This window comes from Cibotium barometz, chromosome 22 (genome assembly GCF_041138505.1).
Source record: "Cibotium barometz isolate CiBa-2024 chromosome 22, ASM4113850v1, whole genome shotgun sequence".
NCBI classification, from domain to species: domain Eukaryota; kingdom Viridiplantae; phylum Streptophyta; class Polypodiopsida; order Cyatheales; family Cibotiaceae; genus Cibotium; species Cibotium barometz.
Genome location: NC_141067.1, coordinates 42052407 through 42074695, shown reverse-complemented (window position 1 = coordinate 42074695; position 22289 = coordinate 42052407). Strand labels below are relative to the sequence as shown.

Sequence of the window (22289 nt, the reverse complement as noted above, 5' to 3'; positions counted from 1 at the left end):
GGTTCGTGTATGAGAGTGTGTGTGCGTGCGCTGTAGAACAATCCAGAGCTGGGACGTGCACTGCAATGCGCAGTGTACTCCGCACCGGCAGGTACGTGAAGCACGTCGGAAACCGTAAGCTATTATTAAGAGAGTGGAAACCGTAAGGTTATTAAGAGGGTGGTGCCGGGCCACACGTGCCAGCCTCGCCATTAATGATCGACGGAGTTCTTTCCCTTCTTGTATTTTCCGTGACCCGTCCTCCCCCTCCTCAAAACAGCGATTCTCATACAAATAAAACACACGACCGACCTGCTCTTTTTTTAACACTACCTGCAGCCTGCCGCGCTCACACCCTCGCACTTGCACGATCGGCCAAGCCAAAATGACGTCGTCCCGCACCACTATTTCCCGATCAGCTGCAGCCGCCGACATGGCTCCTCCCCTTCATCTGTTGGTTGATGATCCTGCGCCTGCGGAAAACCGACCATCATCGGGGCCGCTGTCCGCCACCCAGGGCCGCGCCACCAACCCCATCAGTCGAATCGCGAAGCCCATCAACCGCCGGCTCACCTTCTCCAAGCGCCGCAACAGACTACGAAAGGAGGATTACGAGCTCTCCGTCCTCTTCGATGCGGGTGGACGTCGCCGCCACTGGAACGCTCTTCGAGTTCGCCAGCTCCAGGTAGGGGCCTTCGTCTAAGTTCTCCATTGTATAGTGAATTAAAGCTTTACTGCGTTTTCAAGAGTGAAACAAATATTTGGAATCTCAAGATTAGATGAAATTATAAATAAACGGCTTTCTCCTTTCTCCCTTAGTAAGCCCCAAGGAAAGGTGCTATCTCTTGTTAAAAACGATATGTTCCAGTGACTATGAAAATGTTTGCATAGCGCACATCACGTGTCCCGGCTCAAGGTTCGTGAACTCGTGGAGTTTATCAAGATTTTATTCATCAGTAATCTCACTCAAAATATAATTTGGGCCTTAATTTGCGTCTTGATTTTCAGAAGTATAAGGAGTGGAGAGCTACATATTCAGTTTTTTCAATTAAAAGGGAAGTGCTTTGTTTTGATAGCTTGATATAATTTGAAATGTGATTGTAAGCTTCAATGTGATGAGCTATTCTCATGAAGTCATGCATTCATTAAAACTTTGGTCATTATAAGCAAAACACTTGTATAAGATTATGTAGTATATTGCCAATGAGGTGATAGCTCAACTGGTGAAGGTGTTTGCCTAGGACCAAGAGGTCCTGGGTTCAAAACCCCCCCTTCTGCTTCCTCGGTGGACCTATGGGTGGATAAATAAGGGCCTACGGACGGCTGTCTATGGGCAGTGAAATTTCGTAACTATGGGACGATCTTGAGCCAAAGGCCACTTGAAAAAGAAAGAAAGAATAGGTAGTATATTGGTCTTGCAACACTAACCTTGACAAAAACACTTCAATACAAATATGTAGCATACTGCAAAGGCACATGAGCTATAAGAACTAGAGTACAAAATGATGTGATGTGATGTGTATGAAAAAATTGTATCTCTTCAGAACGGTGATATTATGAGTTGTGATTATAAACTCGTATGATTAAGTTGATCAAAACGTAATTTGTAATGCTCATGACGTCATGCATTCATTAAGAATAAAAATCTTGAACATAAAGAATTAAGGGGTTGCTTAAAATCGTATATAATATTGACATAAATCTTAAAAGAAGGATGTATTATTATTATCATAGGAAATATTTTGTCCACAATTAATTTGACCTTGAAACATTGACAATAAGTAAACACTTCTATAAGAACATGTAGGACAGTAGATAGGTGTGTGAGCTGCAAGCAAGCAAGAAGAGGGCATAAGAAGAGCTCACAAGTAAACTATTATAAGGAAATGATAGTGTATTGCTTATTGTTAAAAACGAACAACTCACTAGTTCTCACACTACGCCGACCAAACTTAAAAATGATATGGTCTCTGTTACTAGTCTTAAGCAAACATTTACACAAAGTCCTTAGACTTTCCCTATTTGACATTAAGCACAAGGTAAGGATGCTTTATACGTTTTGACGCCGTCTTACACAAAAGAGAAGTGCACGTTCGAGCGGGTAAGATGGCAAAGCACCTTATGGTATGGAAAATTTTGTGACATGTAGTATATCTTGCAAGAAAATGTTCTTGAGACCATTACTATAATGTTTGCATTTTCTTTATCCTATCAAGGTTATTATCCTATCATGTGTTCTTTTACTTGAATTTCCTTGCATGTTTTAGATGAAACTTGAAATTGAAGTGATCTCAATGCGAATTCTTACCATATATAGTTTTTTTATTCGACCAAAATACTATGTAACATAGTTTTGCATTTCATTGTATGGATCAATAATCATCTTTGTAAATTAAAAAAAGAAGAAAAGTAACCATGAAGACCAGAACCTCGTTTTTTCCACCTACCATAGATCTTTCAAAGAGAATTAAAAAGTACATATAGATGTTTACTAAGGTAATACTAAGTGAATAAATCGAGAAAATACCGCCATTATCTCACCATTTTTTCACAACAAAAAAAGTGAGATTTCACGGTACACAAAACATGTCTATGTTATGGACTACCACACCTCCAAGAGGGAACTCAATGCATTCACCTTAGGGAAGAGCAATAAAACACAACTATCGTAGGGCACTTACCAATGCTTCGAACCTGTGTCCCTTGAGGTCTCCAAGCTCACTTGAGAAGCTTGAATTCTCCAAGCTCCACCTCCCCGCTTTCACCGTAGAGTTTCTCATACCACCACACAAGGCAATCACTCTCTCTCACTCCTCGATACAAGCATGCAACATATAAGTCTTGATTAAGGAGGATGATAACAATTAGCATTAAATGAAAACATAGTAATACTACAGATGATTGAAAATAGAGACCACACATTGCATTGATTTGATGCCTCTTTAACTAGGAAGAGATACATGCATTAGCTTGGCTCTAATGGTACTAACCTTTTTCATAATTATCTCCATGATTATCTCCACTGCTTGTTTGATTAGGAGCCAAGATTATCTCAAATGTAGGCATGTAGCCAAGAATATCTCCAATGTAAGGCATGTCTTTTGTTGTACATCTATGAACTTTAACAACAGTAAAAGGGCCAAGACTAATGCCTCAATAACCTTTGAGATTTGAACTCTACCAAGAGGATGTTCATGTGTGCATGTGATGGAGCATATCCAACATCCTCCTTGATTCATACATGGAACATGAAAACATAATGCAATAGCATAGCTCCTATGAGCATAGCTCTACACAAAAATGCATGAGTCCTAGGTATTTTCTAATCATAGTGCATCCCTCCAAAGCCCCATCATCACTCCATGAAACATAGTGCCTCATGTGCACTATCATGAGTTGCGCATATAGACCCAACACTCCCATCAATCTCCCCTTTGAGGGCTATATGGCCAAGTGAGAGACAATGTGGGAATAGACATATCACATAACCTACATAATCGGTGGTTAGAGGTGATTTTCCATATGGGAAATGGAGAGTAGTACATGGCTTTTAAAAAGCCCATGATGCCTCGTCACCATCATAAGCCTGGCATTTACATGGTTGCATAGTGCAATGTTTTCTTCAAGTGTAGACGTGCTAGCAATGTTTGCTACACCTTTGTTGTAGCATTTTTCTGCAAGATGTCCTAGCTTTCCACATGTTGTGCATTGAAGCTTTGGTTTATCCTTGTGATAACAATTCTTTGCAAGATGGCCAATCCTACCACAATGAGTGCATTGAGGAGGTTTAATATTCTTCTTTTAAGTGAGATATGCTTAATCCATCAACTTCTCTTCAGAGGCTTCCTGTCGTAGTTGTTTCTTTTTATATTCTTCCACCCATAAGAGAGTACTCCACATCTTGAATTTTCAGATCCGGAACATTAAGAAGTGTAGTTACAATATTATAATATTCTTCAGCCATACTATTTAGCAATAAAGCTATTGCCTTGATATCTTCTAATTGTGTAAGGAGACTTTTCATCTTATTAAGACGATTGGGAAAGGAGTCACCGGTCTTCATAGTGAGCCTAAAGCTTTGTAGCTTGAGATTTATCTTTGAATTCTTTCCACTAGTACCAAAAAGTCTATTAAGAGTTTGCCATGCTATTTTAGCTGACTCTATGTTTGAAATATGATGTAAATATTGATCGCCAAGCCCAAGTGCTAGAATAGCAAGTGCCTTAGTGTCAGAGAGTTCCCATTGTGCTTTTCCTTCCCTTATGGTGGGTCTATCATTTTTAGATGTAGTAATTACTTTCCACAAATCTTTCTTTTGAAGGATAAACCTTTGCCTAGTTTGCCAAGTATGAAAATTTTCCTCAGTAAATCTTTCTAACTGTGAAGTTTTAGACATGATGGCAAGGTCTTACTTGAGAGACTCTCTTCGAGCAGTGTCTAATGCTGAGGTAGAAAGAGATTAGTTATCCATCACAATTCCATACAAATGTTTGTGGTAAGAAAATCACCTAAACCAATATATTTGTCATAATTAAAATACCATAGTTTTCTATCGAGCCTTGATTTTAATTTTTATAATCACTCTTTTCCTCGTCTTAAGAATTTGTTTAGTTGGCTGATTTACCAAAGCTTTACAGTCAGATGAAATTTGTATGATTTCTTCACATGATCTAGTCATATCGTCAATAATTCAAAAAACATTGCAAAAGAGTGTTCAAATACTTGACCTTCAAAGAAAACCACCTTGTATTTTGTTGTCGCAGATCCGGCTGAGTTGAGCAGAGCTGAAGGAGATCAATTCACCAAGGCATGATTGTGATGAGCAGATGAGTTTGATTTTTAATAGGCCTTATTACTAAGGCTTATAAACCTTATGAAAATTATTTACTTCAAAGCCTTAAGAAAACTGGCCACATGGCTTGGGTAGCACTACCAGCAAAGAGCGAAGCTGGCCGTGTGGCTCAGCTCAGGTGTTGGCAGCATTGTTCTTAATCTGCCGGTAGCATCTAGCAGGTCTTTGGCCCATGGTGATGGAGTGGAGCACGGATGTGGCAGTGATGGCAAGCGCTCAGAGTCGATAGAATTCTAATGAAGGAATGCACAAGCTACTCTAATCGAACTTGGCTCTGATACCAAATCTTGATTAAGGAGGATGATAATAACAATTAGCATTAAATGAAAACATAGTAATACCACAGATGATTGAAAATAGAGACCACACATTGCATTGATTTGATGCCTCTTTAAATAGGCAGAGATACACGCATTAGCTTGGCTCTAATGAGATGATTAGGTACTACTCTTTTTCATAATTATCTCCATGATTATCTCCACTCCTTGCTGGATTAGGAGCCAAGAACATCTCCACTGCTTGCTTGATTAGGAGCCAAGAATATCTCGAATGTAGGCGTGTAGGCAAGAATATCTCCAACGTAAGGCATGTCTTTTGTGGTACATCTATGAGCTTTAACAAGAGTAAAAGGGCCAAGACTAATGTCTCAATAACCTTTGAGATTTGAACTCTACCAAGAGGATGTTAATGTGTGCATGTGATGGAGCATATCCAACAAGTATAGAGAAGGCACAAGTGCTAGAGTTCTCTCTCTCAATCTCTCTCTCAAGAGACAAAAGCAAGAGCTCTCAATAGCACAAACGAAAATTGTGTCCATTGATTATGAGAAAATGCCTTGTATACAATTGGTCCTTATTCACACTTCGGCGCCCAAAACGTACTTAACTAAGGACTTGGATGGCCAATATCTCATAATGTATAACTTTTATAGTGCCTTTGCATGACACTTATTAATGTCCTCAAATGGAGGAGCATATTTGTTAATCCAAAATGGGATTAACATCTCCCCCTACTTGATATAGCTTCTGTCCTCAGAACCTCTTACCAAGGTCAAAAGGACTGGTGGCCAAACTCGTGATGATAGAAGTTCTGGTACGACTAAAGCTTTTTCAGGGTTCTCATGAATGCAGCGTGTGATATCCAAAACCTAGTGTCGACCATGTCCTCGAATGTGACATGCATATATGCTGGTAGACACCTTAGGCGATGATAATATAACATCATGCCTCTATCACTCGGTCCTTGATTCATGTCGAACTCCAGCTGATCAGCACCATATCCATCATATCTTTCTTTGGGTTGATCTCTTAAGACCACGAGCAGTTTTAGGAATCGAACACTAGCCATAATTATCAGGTCCGAGATATGGCGCCATGCCTATATCCAATTCAGTATCTACTTTCTTTTCTCTCCAATATCTGTAAATGTTGTTCGTTAAGGAGAAGCTACATCAAGCTCTAGATCAAATTTGCAAGTGACTTTCGTAAAACAGAGATTAAGCATTCATTATTTCGTCAAATCTTATGTTTTTGGGCTTGATCCGCTACTACTAGAATAAGTGATATTGATTCCCTTAAAAGGATTTGAGCTCATATGAACTCCAAGGCATCAAATCTAGCCTCCCCATACACTTTATTTTTTGCACACAAAACAGGAGATTAATCTCACTAATGAGTGATTAATTAACATTAATCAAGAAATTTGATGCAATTGATGGTTCCAAGTTACCATTGAGTATCTGATATAGATCTCTATCACTTTAGATTGCAATTTGAAGTTGGTTTGATGTCCCAACCATCCAGTACAAAACCAACTATCCTCGGCTTTATGAAATTTTTGGTATATCCATGCTTGTAAACTTGTTGTAATCATCATTAAACACCAAATTGGAGTTGTAAAAGGGTAGACGCTACCCTTAAATCTTGAATTAGATCAAGAGGTAAGGAATCCTTCACATTATCATGAGCATTGCACAAGTAGCTAAATTCAACGGGGAACAATTCCATACATGGCAAGCAAAAACCATGTATTTGCTCATGAGGAAGAATCTATGGGGGTAGTTGAGATTGTAAGCTACAAAGCTTAAGTCGATGAAAATGTGATGAGCTATTCTCATGATGTCATGCAGTCATTTAAACTTTGTTCTTGCAACACTAACTATAAGAAAAACACTTGTATAAGAATATATAGCATATCATCATTTCTTTGGTCTTGGAGCACTAACCTTGACGAAAACACGTCACTGCAAATATGTAATACATTGGAAAAAGGCACATGAGCTATAAGAACTAGGGTACAAAATGATGTGATGTGCATGTAAAAATTGTATCTCTTCAATAGAATGGTAATATTATAAGTTGTGATTTTAAACTCATAAAATTAAGTCAATCAAAATGTAATGTGATACTCATGATGTCATGCATTCATTAAGAATCATAATCTTGGACATAGAATTAAGGGCCATAGTTAATTTGACCTTGAAACATTAACAATAAGTAAACACTTCTATAATAATATGTAGGACATTAGACAAAAGTGTGTGAGCTATAGAAATCAACATGGAAAATCTTATCTTATCTTGCAAGAAGATGTTCTTGAGACCATTATTGCATGGTCAAAATAATATTTACATTTTCTTTACACTATCAAGATTATTATCCTATTTTTACTTATTTTTCCTTGCATGTTTTAGATGAAATTTGAAATTGAAGTCATCTCAATGAGAATTCTTACCTAATGTAGTTTCTATATTTGACTAAAATACTATGTGACACAGTTTTGTAATTCATTGTAAAGATCAATAATCATATTTGTAGATATAAAAAAAAAGATTAATAACCATGAAGATCAAAACCTCATTATTGAGCATTGAAAAGTACGTATGGATGTTTATTGAGGTGAGCCTAAGTGAATAAATCAGAAATATAATGTCATTATCTCTGCATTTATTCACAAAATGGAAGTAGGGAAATTTCATTGCAAACAAAAAGAAATTCAGTAGTTATGAATTGAATTTGTAGCCTTTGTCTACACTTAGAAAACTCACAGCATTCTCCGATGGGTGAATATTCATTATTTATATTACCATAAACTACATCTTACAAGGCAAGGAAAAGAAAGTAGAAAAAGACTACCTACATGTCCCAAAGATGACACACTTGAGTGTTTACATGGAGCAAGTGTGGTAGACTACAGCATGCAAACTTCAAAGGGATGTGGACATCCTTGAGGGCAAATTGCATTTTTATTATCATTATAATAATTCATGTTGTTCTCATTACTCTAATATTATCCCCTATACTTAGCCCCTCCTTAAATTCTTTATCTATATTTGTAGAAATATAGCACACATAAGAGTCCTAAAATACTACTCTATATAATGTAAACGGAAGAAGTAGTACAAACTAAACTCAAGTACAAGATGTAATCTGAGCTTTACGACCTATTATACACTCATCATCTACATATAAATGCTATTATACACTCATCATCTACATATAAATGCTATGTGAAGTCCAACATTGAGAGAAAAGAAGATGAATATGATGGTTTAGCTATGGGTCCATGTATTTATATGCACCAATGTTCCTAGTTAGCCAAAAGTAGTTCTCTTGGCCACATGTACCTGATTTCCACTTCCCCACTACCACAAGGTAGTAAACCTTGAACAACCTGGTCTACACCATAATTCCTTGTGGGAGTTTTGAGAGCTCGGGTCGTCAAGTTAATAATTAGACAACCATATGCAACCTCAAAGGGAGACTTCTTTGTCTATGCATGCACTTAATCGAATGTCTTTTAAAGTATTTGTCTAAGTTGTGTTAAATTGGCTTATATCAACTCGCAACCTCAAAGGGAGACTTCTTTGTCTATGTATGCACTTAATGGAATGTCTTTTAAAGCATTTGTCTAAGTTGTGTTAAATTGGCTTATATCAACTCTTTTTATCCAAAGAAATATAATTTTTCATTGAGGTACCATGTTAATGCTTTTTGATGGTTATCAAATAAGATTTGTTTACAAAAGTGCCATATCTTTTTGTATACACTATACATACACTTGCGCATTGATGACATGGGTGAAATTTCATACTTGTTTTTGTTTGTATTTTGTGATGATTAGGTTGATATTATGAAGCTTTGTCAGTAGATTCACATGGAATCTAGATCAACCTTGGTTTTTTGTGAAGTTTAAAAAACAACATGGACTTTCCATTTATGTAAAATTTTCTATCTTGAATCATAGGTGTTTATGCATGCTTTTACCCCTACACAGTAAGAATATTAAGGTTGCAAATTTCTACATTATTCATATACTTGAACACTTTTTTTAAAAAATATAGTACAAGTCTTAGCACTCAAAATGAAGTACCATTAGAAAAGATTTCATGCTCTTTTCAAAACTATTAAATATTTAAATTAGGATTTTTCTTTGTTTTAAGAAATCTAAAGTTGTTAGATTAGTTAAATTATTCTTTTTAAATCACGACTAGATCATAACATAATGATTTATTTCTTTATAATATCTCTAGCGTGCCGAATGGTGTGGAGAGATATCGAGAGCATGCAGACAAAAAACACTCCAAATAGTGTCTTCTTCAGGATGTCGAGGTAGGTAAAACTAAGATGATAACACTTATATTTCCAATAAAAATACATAATAATTTGTCTCATCTATTTTCTAATTTTTCCTCTATATCTTTAAATTTGTATTCATCCATTAGAAATAAACTGTGCATTAGTTTTGTAAATTTTTTAGTTTTTTTTCTATCTTTGTATTTATGTAAATTTTAATCATTGATGCTTAAATTTTTTTATATGAGTGCATGTGTTCTCATTTGGATATTGAAGGCTTATAATTTTTAAGAAATATTTAACTTTGTGTATTCTATCTAAAATGATTCTAAAATTATGAACAATTTAAAACTCATCTTGCTATATGGATTTTAGTTATCATATTACGTAATATTTGCATGTCTCAATACTATAAACATCTTATATGAATAACATTAATATTTCCATGTCTGAATACTATAAACATCTTACATGAATAACATTAACTCATTTCTTTGATCTCAATAATTCCAAGTTTGAATTTGAAGTATGTTATTATGCCTTTTGGTTTGGTGAAAATGTCCATATACATTTCACAAAATTTCCCCAACTTTGAAATGGAACCTTAGCTTATGCTTGGTTGATATTTTGTAGTAAAAACAACTAGAAAAGTACTAGCTACTCTACCAACGAGTTTAATATTATGTACAAAATGCTGTATAAATTTTTCAACCAATAAGTTTTAAGTTCTTGAGTTATGTGTGTATATTAAAGATAAAAACCCTAGAGCTAGAAGTGTTTGCACACTTGTTTTGTTTTCTTTAAGATAGTCAATAGACACTAGAGGAGATATGACTATTTTGTTAGAAAGTAAGTGATCAAGGGTATTTTGAAATGAGGGGGTGTATGCACCTAGAGATAGAAGTGTTGCTAAGGTTATGAGAAAATACACTAGTAAATTATAAACCTAGGAAGGTGTTCCCACTAGGCATGATAAGACTCCTAGCATGGACTTTGAGTTGAAGTAGACATGATAAGACTAAAGAGAAGGAAAAGGATATTATTACTTCCTAGAAAGGAAGTTAGGACTCATATATGCCCTTTTAAAAGGGCGTAATGAGAGCATGAGTCTCACCCATACTTGTAACCCTTTTTCCACCTAATAGTGTGAAGACTCAAGTCAAAGTCAAAATTGTAGCCAAGATTCAAAGTGAGGTGGACGACTTTATAAAATGAGTAAGAGTGTAGACCCAATACATGTATGCTAATAGGAATTCAACAGTTAAGGGGTAGTGTTAGAAAATAAGTGATGGAGGAGAGGATACACCTTAGAGATAGAAGTGTTGCTAAGTTTATGTGAGAAATCAAACTAGTAAATGTTAGGAAGCAATGTAAACCTAGAAAGGTATTCAACATGGATGGTAGATTCCTAGGATGAAGACACCTACTTCAAGTGGGCATGCACATGATGTGCATTTAATCATCAACAAGAAGATCAGGGGGAGGTATACCTAGAATCAAGAGAGATGATAAGGGCATGTGTACATGAGGATTGTGTTTGTGTTAGATCAACTCTCTAGCATGTCATTATCTTTTCATTAGTGTTAATTAAATTTTCATGATTATGTTCAAGTATTGAACCTTGTCCACTACTATCGACCCTATTACTCCAAAATTTCTAATTCTAATTTGTTGGTATGAGAGCCTACCACTATCCCTTAAATATCTATGCACTCTACGACGTGTCTAACTAGTACATGTCATTAAGTATTAATGACTTTGTTGATCTAAAAATTTCCTCTTTTACCCATTCACTCTAGTAATCTCAAGTTAAGTGATTGGAGGGCTTCTCTTGAAGATTTTAGGAACCCCCATAATACCACAAGATCAAGGAGATCATCTACATCAGATAACATCAAGGAGATCATCTACATCAGATAACATCAAGCATCCAGAGCAGAAAAAACATGAATCGGGAGAGATTTTTAGATCTATGTTGATTAGAGATGAGATCAATGACGACTAGTATAAGACACTTTTTATGATGCAATTGAAGATATAAGAATATTTAGCTATCATTGATCCATGATCACGTCAACTCTTATAGCTTGATTTGCTCTCTAACCTATTCAAATCTTCAATGTACTCTTTGTTTTATAGCAAACCTTTACCTACAAATAGAGTGTACAATTAATGCATAAAGAAGTGTTAATATTAATCTTTAAGGGTTTAAATATCTGATTAGGCCATTGATAATCTTCTATTTTGTATCATGTTACACTCCAATTTCATTTGGGCACATATATCACTAATTTCATTTGGGCACATATATCACTAATTTAAAACATGTTTTTTTTGGGGGGGGGGAGGGGGGGCAATTTGGGGGGGGGGGGCATTTTTGCTTAAAATAATGCAAAAGTTTATTTGTTTTCAACAAGACTTGGATCGTTGGAAGCCTTTAAACTTAGATTTTATCTCTTCTTGTTTTTGTCACCAAGTGTGAAGGGGAGGTAAAATCTTGGAAAACTGGATTGGTAAGCTTTGAATAATAGAGGACACCAAGCTTGCAATAGAAAGCTTTTAATATCAAGTGCTTTTCTAACAAAAGAATAGTAAAGCGTTTTTAGATTTAAAGCTTAATTAAGATTTACCAAAAGCTTTATAAGAAAGCGTATGGCAGTAGCGCGTAGCGCTTACATAGACAATGGAGATGGCATGCCATTCGCATGAGGTGATGTAATGTTGCTAGTAGGTGATCACCAGGTGGATGAGGGGAAAATTAATTAATTGGCAACGACGAGAATTTCAGCAGGCAGCCGGTGCATTTTTTTTATTTTTATTTTATTTTTTAAAGTAAATTTTTTTATTTTTTTTAAAAAAATGTAGAACCCCACGTAGCATAGGAGGGTGAATTTTGTGATTCATCTCTTCTTCTTTTTCTTCTTCTTCTTCTTCTTTTTTGAAAAATCAATAAAAAGTTATTATGGCCCTCGATTATGGAAATTGACTCTAGAATCCAAGACTAGGAGGAGGTTGGAGCCCTTGCCCTACTAGTAAATCACATCCATATGGCTTGATTATTAAGGAATTAAGAATTGAAGAAAGTGGTTTTGTAAAAAAAAGAGGTGGTTTTTGGGTTTTGTAGAAGTTGTTCTTAAAACGTTGGTATGGCACCCTAGTTCTTGATCTTGATCTTAATCTAACGGCTCATAAGATTCCCATAAACCATCCAAGCTTTTTTGCCTAGAGGTTTTATAGCCTTCTTCGCTTTATCCTTAATGATGTCCAGATGGTTTTATAGCCTTCTTCGCTTTATCCTTAATGATGTCCAGATGTTTTTATAGCCTTCTTCTCTTTAACCTTTGGATCTTTGATGATGTCCTCTCTTTCTCCAAGTACTTGTACCCTTGTTGTAGCATTTTGAAGGCCTTTCCTCTTTCGATATATTCCTCCTTGATTTTTTAAAGCTTTAGATATTATAAAAATTAAACCTTTGGCCTTCCTTGCACCAAATAAATTGCGTAAACCTCGATTTTGTTTTTCTTTTTTTTCAAAAGTCTTTCTCCTTAAGTGGTCGCCAAATCTCTGATACCACTATCATGACCTCTAAGACACTTAGAGAAGGAGACTCTAATTTCTCAACACAAAAATTACAGTAGAACATATATTTGCATAAACCTTAATAAACCAAATTAAACAAACAAAGAAAAACATGGAGAATGGAGTCGCCATCAACACAAGAGTGGATTGAATCCCCCCCTCATTAGAGTGTGATCCTTGTAACGAGTCTCCCATATTTATATATATTAGGAAAAGTGCTTACTTCCCAAAAAGATAATTCTAAAAACAGAGCACAAGCAAGTACTTTTCTTTATTTATATGTATTAGAAAAAGCGCTTACTTTCCAAAAAGATAATTTCAAAAGCGGAGCACAAGCAAGAGCTTTTCTTTATTTACATGTATTAGAAAAAGTGCTTAATTTTCAAAACGATAATTCCAAAAATAAAGCACAAGTAAGTGCTTTTAAGTTTATGAGTGTGCAAGCTCGACAAAAAGATAGTAAGCATTAATATGAAGTATTGGGCCTACCAAAAGTAAGTATTAATATAAAGTATTGGGCCTACCAAAAGTATAAAATACTATTCGGTATGTACAAAGGTATAAGACCTTAGCCTTACCAAAATATAGATGCCTAAATATGAAACCATAAAAGGTGTTCACATGTCTTCCAAAATATCTCATAGTGGTCCAACACATGTTTCACTCACGATTAACACATAATCCATCACTCATTCTTCGCCTACATCCAAAATAGTAATAGTCAGTGCACACATCTGATTAAACACATTAATCATGACCATATCAGACTAGTGCACATAGCTTGATTAAGCACATTAATTTTGGCAGACAGCATAATAACTCACACAGCTTGATTAAACACATTAATCTTTGTAGATGATATAAAGGGAGCATGCAAGAATACAATATCCCAAAATAAAATAATGGGCATCCCCAAAGAGGTTACGACTAACATATGCACATACATTCCTTGAAATTTTCATGAAATCAACCATTACTCCTTATATTTACTGATGTAAAGCTACCAAGTAGGTTGGGGGATGTGCTTGCTTTCCTTTACTAGGTGCGTAATGAGCCACGCCTGCCAGCTAGCCTTCTTACGCAAGCATGCACTTAATTAGAGTGCGATAAAATTAATAAAGGAGACTTGATATATGAGCTTCTCACAAGTATTAAAGAACTGAGAGAGAATCTTGCATATATTGATGAAGACAGTTGATTGGTGAAGGGTTTATCAAATTCACACCAAGATTTTTCATCCACAAATCTTCTTATGATAAAGGGTAACCCAAATTCCCCTATGTTTGATGAGTTGGTTGCAGTATTGTTGTAAGAAGATAAATATCGATAAAAGAAAATTAGTATAGGAGTGCGTGTAAAAAGGTAAAGGTAAAGGTAAAGCCTTCTCTCAAGGTGGTTATAAGCTAAAGTAGGAATCAACCTAGTCTTCTGGCAAGGATGGCCCGGGTGATAATCCTAAGAAGAAAGGAAAATTCAACTATTGTCAAAATCCAACTTGTTATATTAATTAATGTAGAAAAAAAGGTTTGAGATGGAGAAGAAGAAAGAGTCAAGCATGACTATAGCTAATTCATTAGCACCAAGTGCTAAAAATAGGGAATTAGATTCACATGATGATTGGGCATTGCATAATAGTTGATATTAGAGTAAGTGCTCTTGGATCTTACCTTCTCAAGATTCTCTTTTGATTGTCTTAGATCGAGCTATCCTTTGAGTAGGTGCTTTTGGCTCTCACCTTTCTCATTTTCTCTCATTATCACCTTCTTCTAAAGACGCTCTTCTAATTGTCTTAGATTGAGCTATCATTTGAGGTGGAGAAGGTATACCATATAAGTTAATAAATTTATTGGTTGATAAAGTACCATGATTTTTAAAACTTTCAAGCCGTTTTTGTCAGATTTCATGACTTGTTTGCATGCTATAATGTTTCAACAAACATCCTAGGGGAGTGTCGTTTGAATTGTCTTTATTCAATTTTAGGTTTCAAGTAGTGTAACGACATAAATTTTTTGTTCCGACATGGTGTGCATATTCCATAAGTATAAAAAGGTTGTCTCATCATCACTTCTTTGTCATCATCGACATTACATTTTCGATCTCATCATTTAACTTCTTTGGTATCATTGTCATCATTGTTATCTACTTTTGCATCCTTGCTAGTGACATTTCTACAATACATTGTGTCATTTTCATACAATTTGCATGTCTCTTCACTATCAATTCATTAAATGGGCATTGCCAATACTTGTAGGTTGGGATATTTGCATTTTGTGTTATAGATTCATTAATTACAAAATAAAATGGTTTGAACCATGTATTTAGGATGCTTTCCACCATTAGGAATAAGATTAAGGGAACTAACTACCCATTGTATTGGTTGCCAAAGGGCTTTATAATGTTTTTATTAGCATTGATCTTACCAACATAGGAAAATACAGGAACTTTTGATAGTGGCCACAACAATGAGTTGAGGAACAAAGGTCTTTGCTATAAATGTGGTGAGAAGTGGCATAAAGAACACTTCAAGTCATGCAAGACTAAGGATGAAACTATCAACATGGTTGTCTCAATTGTGAATGAACTTTATGCATTTAATATTAGATTAAGTATTGTACAAGAAATAGCCCACTTATGAGGGTACTAGAGAAAGGGTGCTACACATTGTGGAATACCTCATCAAATAGAAGGGTTTACCTAGTGAAGAAGCATCATGGAATCGTGCCATAGTTTTAGAAGGTCATGTGAGAAAATTTTGGATGCATTTGGTGAGGTAAATGTAGGGGAACAACATTGATTCAACTTGCTAGCAATTCCTAAAAATCATTGTTAGAGAGATTCATACCACTTGAGAATGAAGATACTTGCATTGCTAAGATAGCAAACTTGATGTACTTTCTTGGAGAGTAAGTTTTGCACTACAAGGGATCGGGCTCATACCCGCGCTCCTAGCCGCTAAAAATGACTTGTGAAAAAAAGTAGCGGGCCCGTGTATCAGCGCGTGTATCATCGCGGCCACAGACATGCGTGTAAAAGTGCGTGTATAGGACCTCTCAGACGCGCTTATACACGGGTGTGTAGCCGCGTTCTTTTTACAGACGCGTTGATACATGCGGCTATACACGCCTTTTTTTAATTTAGACGCGCCTATACACGGGTGTATAGCCGCGTTCTGTTCAGTTCAGATGTCTCAGATGCGTTTATACCTGTGTCTATACACGCGTTTCTTTAATTTAGATGCGCTTATACACGCGTAATTGTCAGTTTTGACGCATTAATACACGCGTATTTTACAGAGTATCCGCGTAAATACACGCGAGTTTTAGCAGTTCTGACGCGTTTATACACGCGAACAGAGAGCAAAAAAAAAAATCCAGAGAGTGCTATTTGGTGCCTGAATACTGTTCCAGCATTCCAGCACCCAATAGCACTCTCTGGATTTTTTTTTTTGTGCATTAGACCATCCCATTATCCACGAAGAACATATGCACGAGGGAGATTAAGACAAGAACGACATGAATGCATACATTGTCAATACACGATTCAAGACAGACATGAATGTAATACTATCGATCAATCAATTCAATATTACTATCAAAATTTCATACATGTATACAAGGGAGTCCATATCTCGAAGTAGCCCATGGCTTCAGTTTACAAAAAAATATATACAATCACATCCTCAATATGGAATGTGATACTATAAGTCTGAGTACTACTCAGACCCAGATGATGACTCGGTGCTCCCTCCATGCTCAGATGAGCTCACATTGGTCGGAATGTCCGATGAGTAGTGCTCACGTCCACCCTCTGCAGTGGCGGCCGAGATGGATCATCAGCAGCTTGTGCCTGTTCAAGTAATATATAGTATATAAGTATATATATATGTAATTCAATAAACCAAAATCATTCGTTTAGAATTTTCAAGTACCTGTCGACCGTATGGTCTCATGGCCATCTCAAACTGCGCGTCCGTAATACGTCCCTCGGCTCTGAAGATGGCCCACGTGTCACGTCTGCTATGCCGGCGAGCATACGCAGTATCGTGGGTTGTGGGCTTCCTCCCCGTAACCCGTCGCTGTATCATAATCAACACAATTTGTAAGATTAAAACAATCATAGAATCAATGAATTAAGTAAACAATCAAATAAAGTGGCAAGATACTTACGAATTCTGCCTCCCATGACTCGATGCCGCCAGATCCGAAATGCGAAGATCCAATGGTCTCCATCTGGATCCGTCGTGCCTCCACATGCTGCCTGCTCTTCACGCCACCCTCTGCTCGTTTCTTTGCCTCCTTCCACTCGCGTTTGTGCGCAGTGGCAGGTTTCTCGGCAGGATAGCCACCCGCAGCTACATTTAGCCGGTCATCGTACGCGAGTTTTTTAAGGTGAGATCTTTTATTACTTAAGATCTCCCTTATTCGCGTCCTTCCCCATACATCCGAGAATGTAGCATGTGGGGGATTGGGGTACCGACTATGTACAGCCTCTATCACCTCCCCAACTAATCGGCTATTTTGATCTTTAAATTTAATAAAACAATTTCTATATGAGTTTGATACTACCCCACGCATGTACTCCATTACCTCCCTCCCCCTCGCATCCATCACTATCTCGAGATCACTATCCCGCCCCTATCCGTCACATCATAGCAGACCACTCTCTCCATCTCTCTCATCTCCTCCTCTTCCGAACTGTCTCCTCTAACTCTTCTCCCTCTATCTCCTCTCTCACCGCGTGCCCTACTACCTCCCCCACCTCCCCCACCTCCCCCACCAAAGCACCCGCCGCATCCTCCACTCCCACTCTTCCTACTGCTGCGGGTGGAGTCACGACTGGGGGATTGTCTACGTGACGGTGGCTGTGAGCCCTGACGTGACGGTGGCTCTGAGGGAGCACGTGATGGTGGCTGTTAGGGTGTACGTGAGTGTGTCTGGGACGAGGTATGTCTTCTCGGTGGACGTGGAAGAGGAGAAGCTGCATGCCGTCTCGTTGGACTCGGAGGAATAGACGGCACTGGAGTGCCCTGGATACTCGCGGTAGGGGTATAGACACCAGGCAGGGAAGGAGGGGGATGGGCATACATATACTCTGTAAGCTCAACCGGACCAGGATGGCCCCCAAAATGATTCAGCATCTCCATCAGCCAATTGCTGTACGCAAATGGATCGGATGAAGAACCTGGAATATCCATAAAGAACCTGCAACAAACATCTTCATGTACATCATGGGCTGTCTCTTGACTCACATAAATATCATCATTCAAGTCAGTTGTGTTGCCTGCAAATCATGAATTCTGAAACGCAGTCTAGTGCAGAAACGCGTGTATACTCCCGTCAAAAAACGCGTGTATACACCCGTCCAGAAACGCGTGTATATCCGCGTGAACAGACTCTGCAGACAGATTACACGCGCTTTTACACGCGTTTCTACACGCGACCTGCGAAATTTTTTTTTCAAAAGGACCGACCCCCGACAAAGACAAAGTGTCCTTATAAAAGGACCATTGTCGCCCCTGTCAGGATCATTCACCCAATCGTGTGCACAGAAGCAAAAGGACGGAGACAAACCCAAAAAGCAAAGAGCAAATAGCATAAACAAATCTGAGGAAAGAGACAAGGCACAGGACAAAGTGACTCACCTCTGAAAAAGTGAGTCTTCTCTGCTCCTTCTCTGCTCTCTCCTTCTCCCGTGTGTGTGCTCCTTTCTCTGCTCCCTCCTTGCTGTTGGAAGAGGCGAAAACAGGCGAAAACGCAAGCAGTGTTGATTTGTTAGTTCAAAATCTATATTTGGGGAAGGCGCGCTATTTTTAGTTTAAACATATCGTCGCGTTTATATTCGCGTTTATAAATGCGTGTATATTCGCGTGTATGATATTTTAGCTGCGTTTATACACGCGTTTTGCAGAAATTACCCGCGTTAATACACGCAATTTTTAGGAAGTAGCCGCGTTAATACACGCAATTTTTAGGAAATAGCCGCGTCAATACACGCGATTTTTGTGCTTTCATTAAAAACATATTATGATTTTGTGTTTTCTGATTTGTACACAGGATGTCATCAACCTCTTCAAGCAGTTCTGGGGAAGATGAGACAATCCGTCATCGTAATCGTGATGTGTGGTTGGGACAACGGATCAAATGTATGTGTAATCGATGTCAAGGATGCATTGTACGAGGACGTCGAATTACCTTGAATCACATCTCCATGTATGGAGAATGGAATCAAACAGGTTTAGAGGTGAGTAAATGTAAATTGATGGTATTCAAATGACTCATGGTATCCAAATTAAATTAATAGAGTTGTAATATATAAACTCTTATTGAAGCAGGATGCAGTACCACACCCTAACATGGTACCCTACGCGCGAGGAGAGCACGTAAAGCGTCGACGAGATGATGCTGGAGCTTCGGGATCTATTGTCAGAGATGAGTGGGAAAGGGATGACAATAGCCCTGCACCCCACGAAGTTGTGGAAGAGGAGGTGCTTGATGATATGGTGCGGAATCTTTTTAAGGATGATCCCAAAGGTATGGACGACGATGATATGGAACAAGAGCATCTTTATAAGGCTTCATCGACACCGGTGTTTGAAGGGTGCACATTCTCTGTTTTACGTGCTTCACTTGAACTACTTAATATACAAACAGTTTATGGATGGAGCAATGCAAGTCTTGACGCATTGTTGAAGTAAGCATTCTAACTTACAAATTTGAATTAGTGGTTTAAGGTTTAAGATTTAAGACTAATTATAATTGATGATATTGGATGTAGGCTATTATCAAACATGCTTCCAAAGGAAAATAGACTACCCACCTCAAGAGACATAGCGAGGCGCTATGTGACATCTCTTTGAGGACTGGATTATGATAAAATACATGCATGTGTCAATGATTGCATTCTCTTTCGTGGGACGCATAAGGAGGCTCTACATTGTCCCACTTGTGGTGAAGCAAGGTACAAAGTGTATTTGAGTATTTGAGTATTTGAGTAGGTTATCTATCTACCAATGGTGCATGACATCAAATGGTGGTACGTCATCCCTATTGCACCACGTTCCAAAGTGATGTATAATACATTCACTGATATGGAGCATATGGAGGATGTAACAAGCCGCAATGAAGATGATGTCGAACATGCCATTGAAGATGTTGTGATCGATGATCAAGAAATAAGAGATGATCATGATAATGAGGATGAGCATGCCATTTCTCATGATCATGAGAATGACCCTACCATTGAGGATGATGGTGATGTTGATGAGGATGATCAGGACATCGATACCATTATCAATGGAGTACAGAATATCGATAGTGGAATAAATTTAATCGTAGCCTTACAAATTGATCAAATGGATATTGATGTTGATCGTTTGGCAAGGATGGATCTTATTTAAGATGAGATCGAACGCTAACCAATCCGTCACTGTATGTTCTAAATTGATGACATTTCTATCATCTCATATGCATGATTTATTTTTTAATATATTTCATTGTTGTAAATGCATGTAGTGGGATTGTGTAATGATGTATACTGTAATGTACTATGAGATGGTTTAAGGAAAATAGTTTTTAATTTTGTAAAGGAATTCAGTTTTTCTTCAGTTTTTCTCTGCCATGCGTGTACTGATCCGTGTATAGTAGCGTGTATTTATCCGTGTATAATAGCGAGTATTAATCCGTGAATATTACCGTGTATAGATGCGTGTATTATTGCGTGTATATAAACGCGTTTATACACGCGTTGATAAATGCAAACATACACGCGAACTTAAATGCTAAAATACACGCGCCCGATTCTATTCAAATACAGGCGCGACCATACACGCGTTCGTAATTTATCGCGTGTATGAAACGTGTGTATGGCAGCATTGTCTTGTAGTGTTGGGTTGTTTTTAGGGAAAATGATGAAGGTTATAGCTATTAGAGATCATTTACAACCATGCTTGAAAAGTATAATGATGCTCTCACAATTGGATTAAATATGACATTCATTCATTCACATTTGGATGATTGGTACCCAAGCACTTATGATTGGAGATCCTACCCATGTGGATTATCTAATCGATGCAAGGTTTCATAGATGAAACCTGTAGGTGGGGATGGTTTATAAGAAAGTTCTTATGGACCATCTATAATAGTAGGATCAAGGCCATGGGCTTGGGGGAGTTGCCCAAGTATGGGGTGCATCAATATGTGGTAGTATATAAAGGTAGGAAGTATAAATACCAACTATGGGATCTAACCAAGGATATAATCATTTTACTAATCAAATGAAGCTTTCAATATTTCTTTGCTATGGTGTTTCTCTCCTACACGAGAGAGAGAGAGTGTGGACTCCTCTTAGGTCTAAACCATGTGAACTTTGGTTAGATTTTGTAAAAAAAATTTGCTTCCTTTCTCAATGAAGTTCTCTTGTCTTTATGAGTTACTCATAGTGCTTAGTCGCATTCATTATGGCTAGTCTCATTATTCTTATTGTTGCTAATCAACACTTTGTGTGAGTTACTCTATGTGAGTGTTAATCTACCCTTATTTCTTAATTTGTTTGTCCACCATTAAGAAACCCTCTTGTTTTTAACATGTAGTAGATCATTAAGAACTATGTTTACATATAAAGTCACACAATATATTTTTTTCCTTTCTTGTTTAAATAACTTTTTTATCTTCATTTATTTGTAATGGTTGTTAAAATAGTATTGGAGGTGCAAAGCTCTTACAACAAGGGAGAAAATAGACCACTTAAAGAATCTACAAAGGTACTCTTAGTACATCTGAAAGTTTACTCAATAGTGCTAAAACTTTGGATATACATTGCGTATAATTTTGCATGTGACACTTTTCTTAAAATCATGTGACACCTCCTCTAAAAACTTTTACAGCTACATGTTGGGTGAGAGTCTCATGCCCTTGAATCTTCGTGAGATTGAAGATATTGAAAATAGAATGGTTATTGCACTTAACAAGATAAGAGAAAGAATGGTAAGTGTTGTTTACATTTTATTACAAGTTTTATCTTTGAATGGTATGTGAAAATATTATTCAATATGGTAAAAGTATCATTATTTTCTTAACGTTAAATTTTTTCTATGTTTAATGATGTAGGTGCAACTATTACAAGATGAAGCTCAAGAACTTTGTGAAAGGGTAAGATTTATAAATAATAATGAGATGACGAATATCATTTTTAATCTCTGATATGTTTTGGGTAAGATTTATAAATAATAATGAGATGACGAATATCATTTTCAATCTCTGATATGTTTTATTTAATATTTAAACATTTTTTTTGTTTAAATAAAATTA

General features: G+C 37.1%; 1 protein-coding gene across 1 annotated transcript in view; it reads left to right on the top strand.

Annotated features, from left to right (window-relative positions):
* Positions 1–616: 616 nt before the first annotated feature.
* Positions 617–22289, top strand: part of LOC147626620 (agamous-like MADS-box protein AGL9 homolog) — a 45183-nt gene continuing 23510 nt past the window's right edge. The window contains exons 1-5 of the mRNA XM_086816838.1: positions 617–664; positions 9363–9441; positions 21681–21742; positions 21866–21965; positions 22089–22130. Of these exons, the coding sequence (XP_086672964.1) occupies positions 21870–21965; positions 22089–22130 (138 nt within the window). The 5' untranslated portion in view covers positions 617–664; positions 9363–9441; positions 21681–21742; positions 21866–21869. The remainder of the gene's footprint in view (positions 665–9362; positions 9442–21680; positions 21743–21865; positions 21966–22088; positions 22131–22289) is intronic.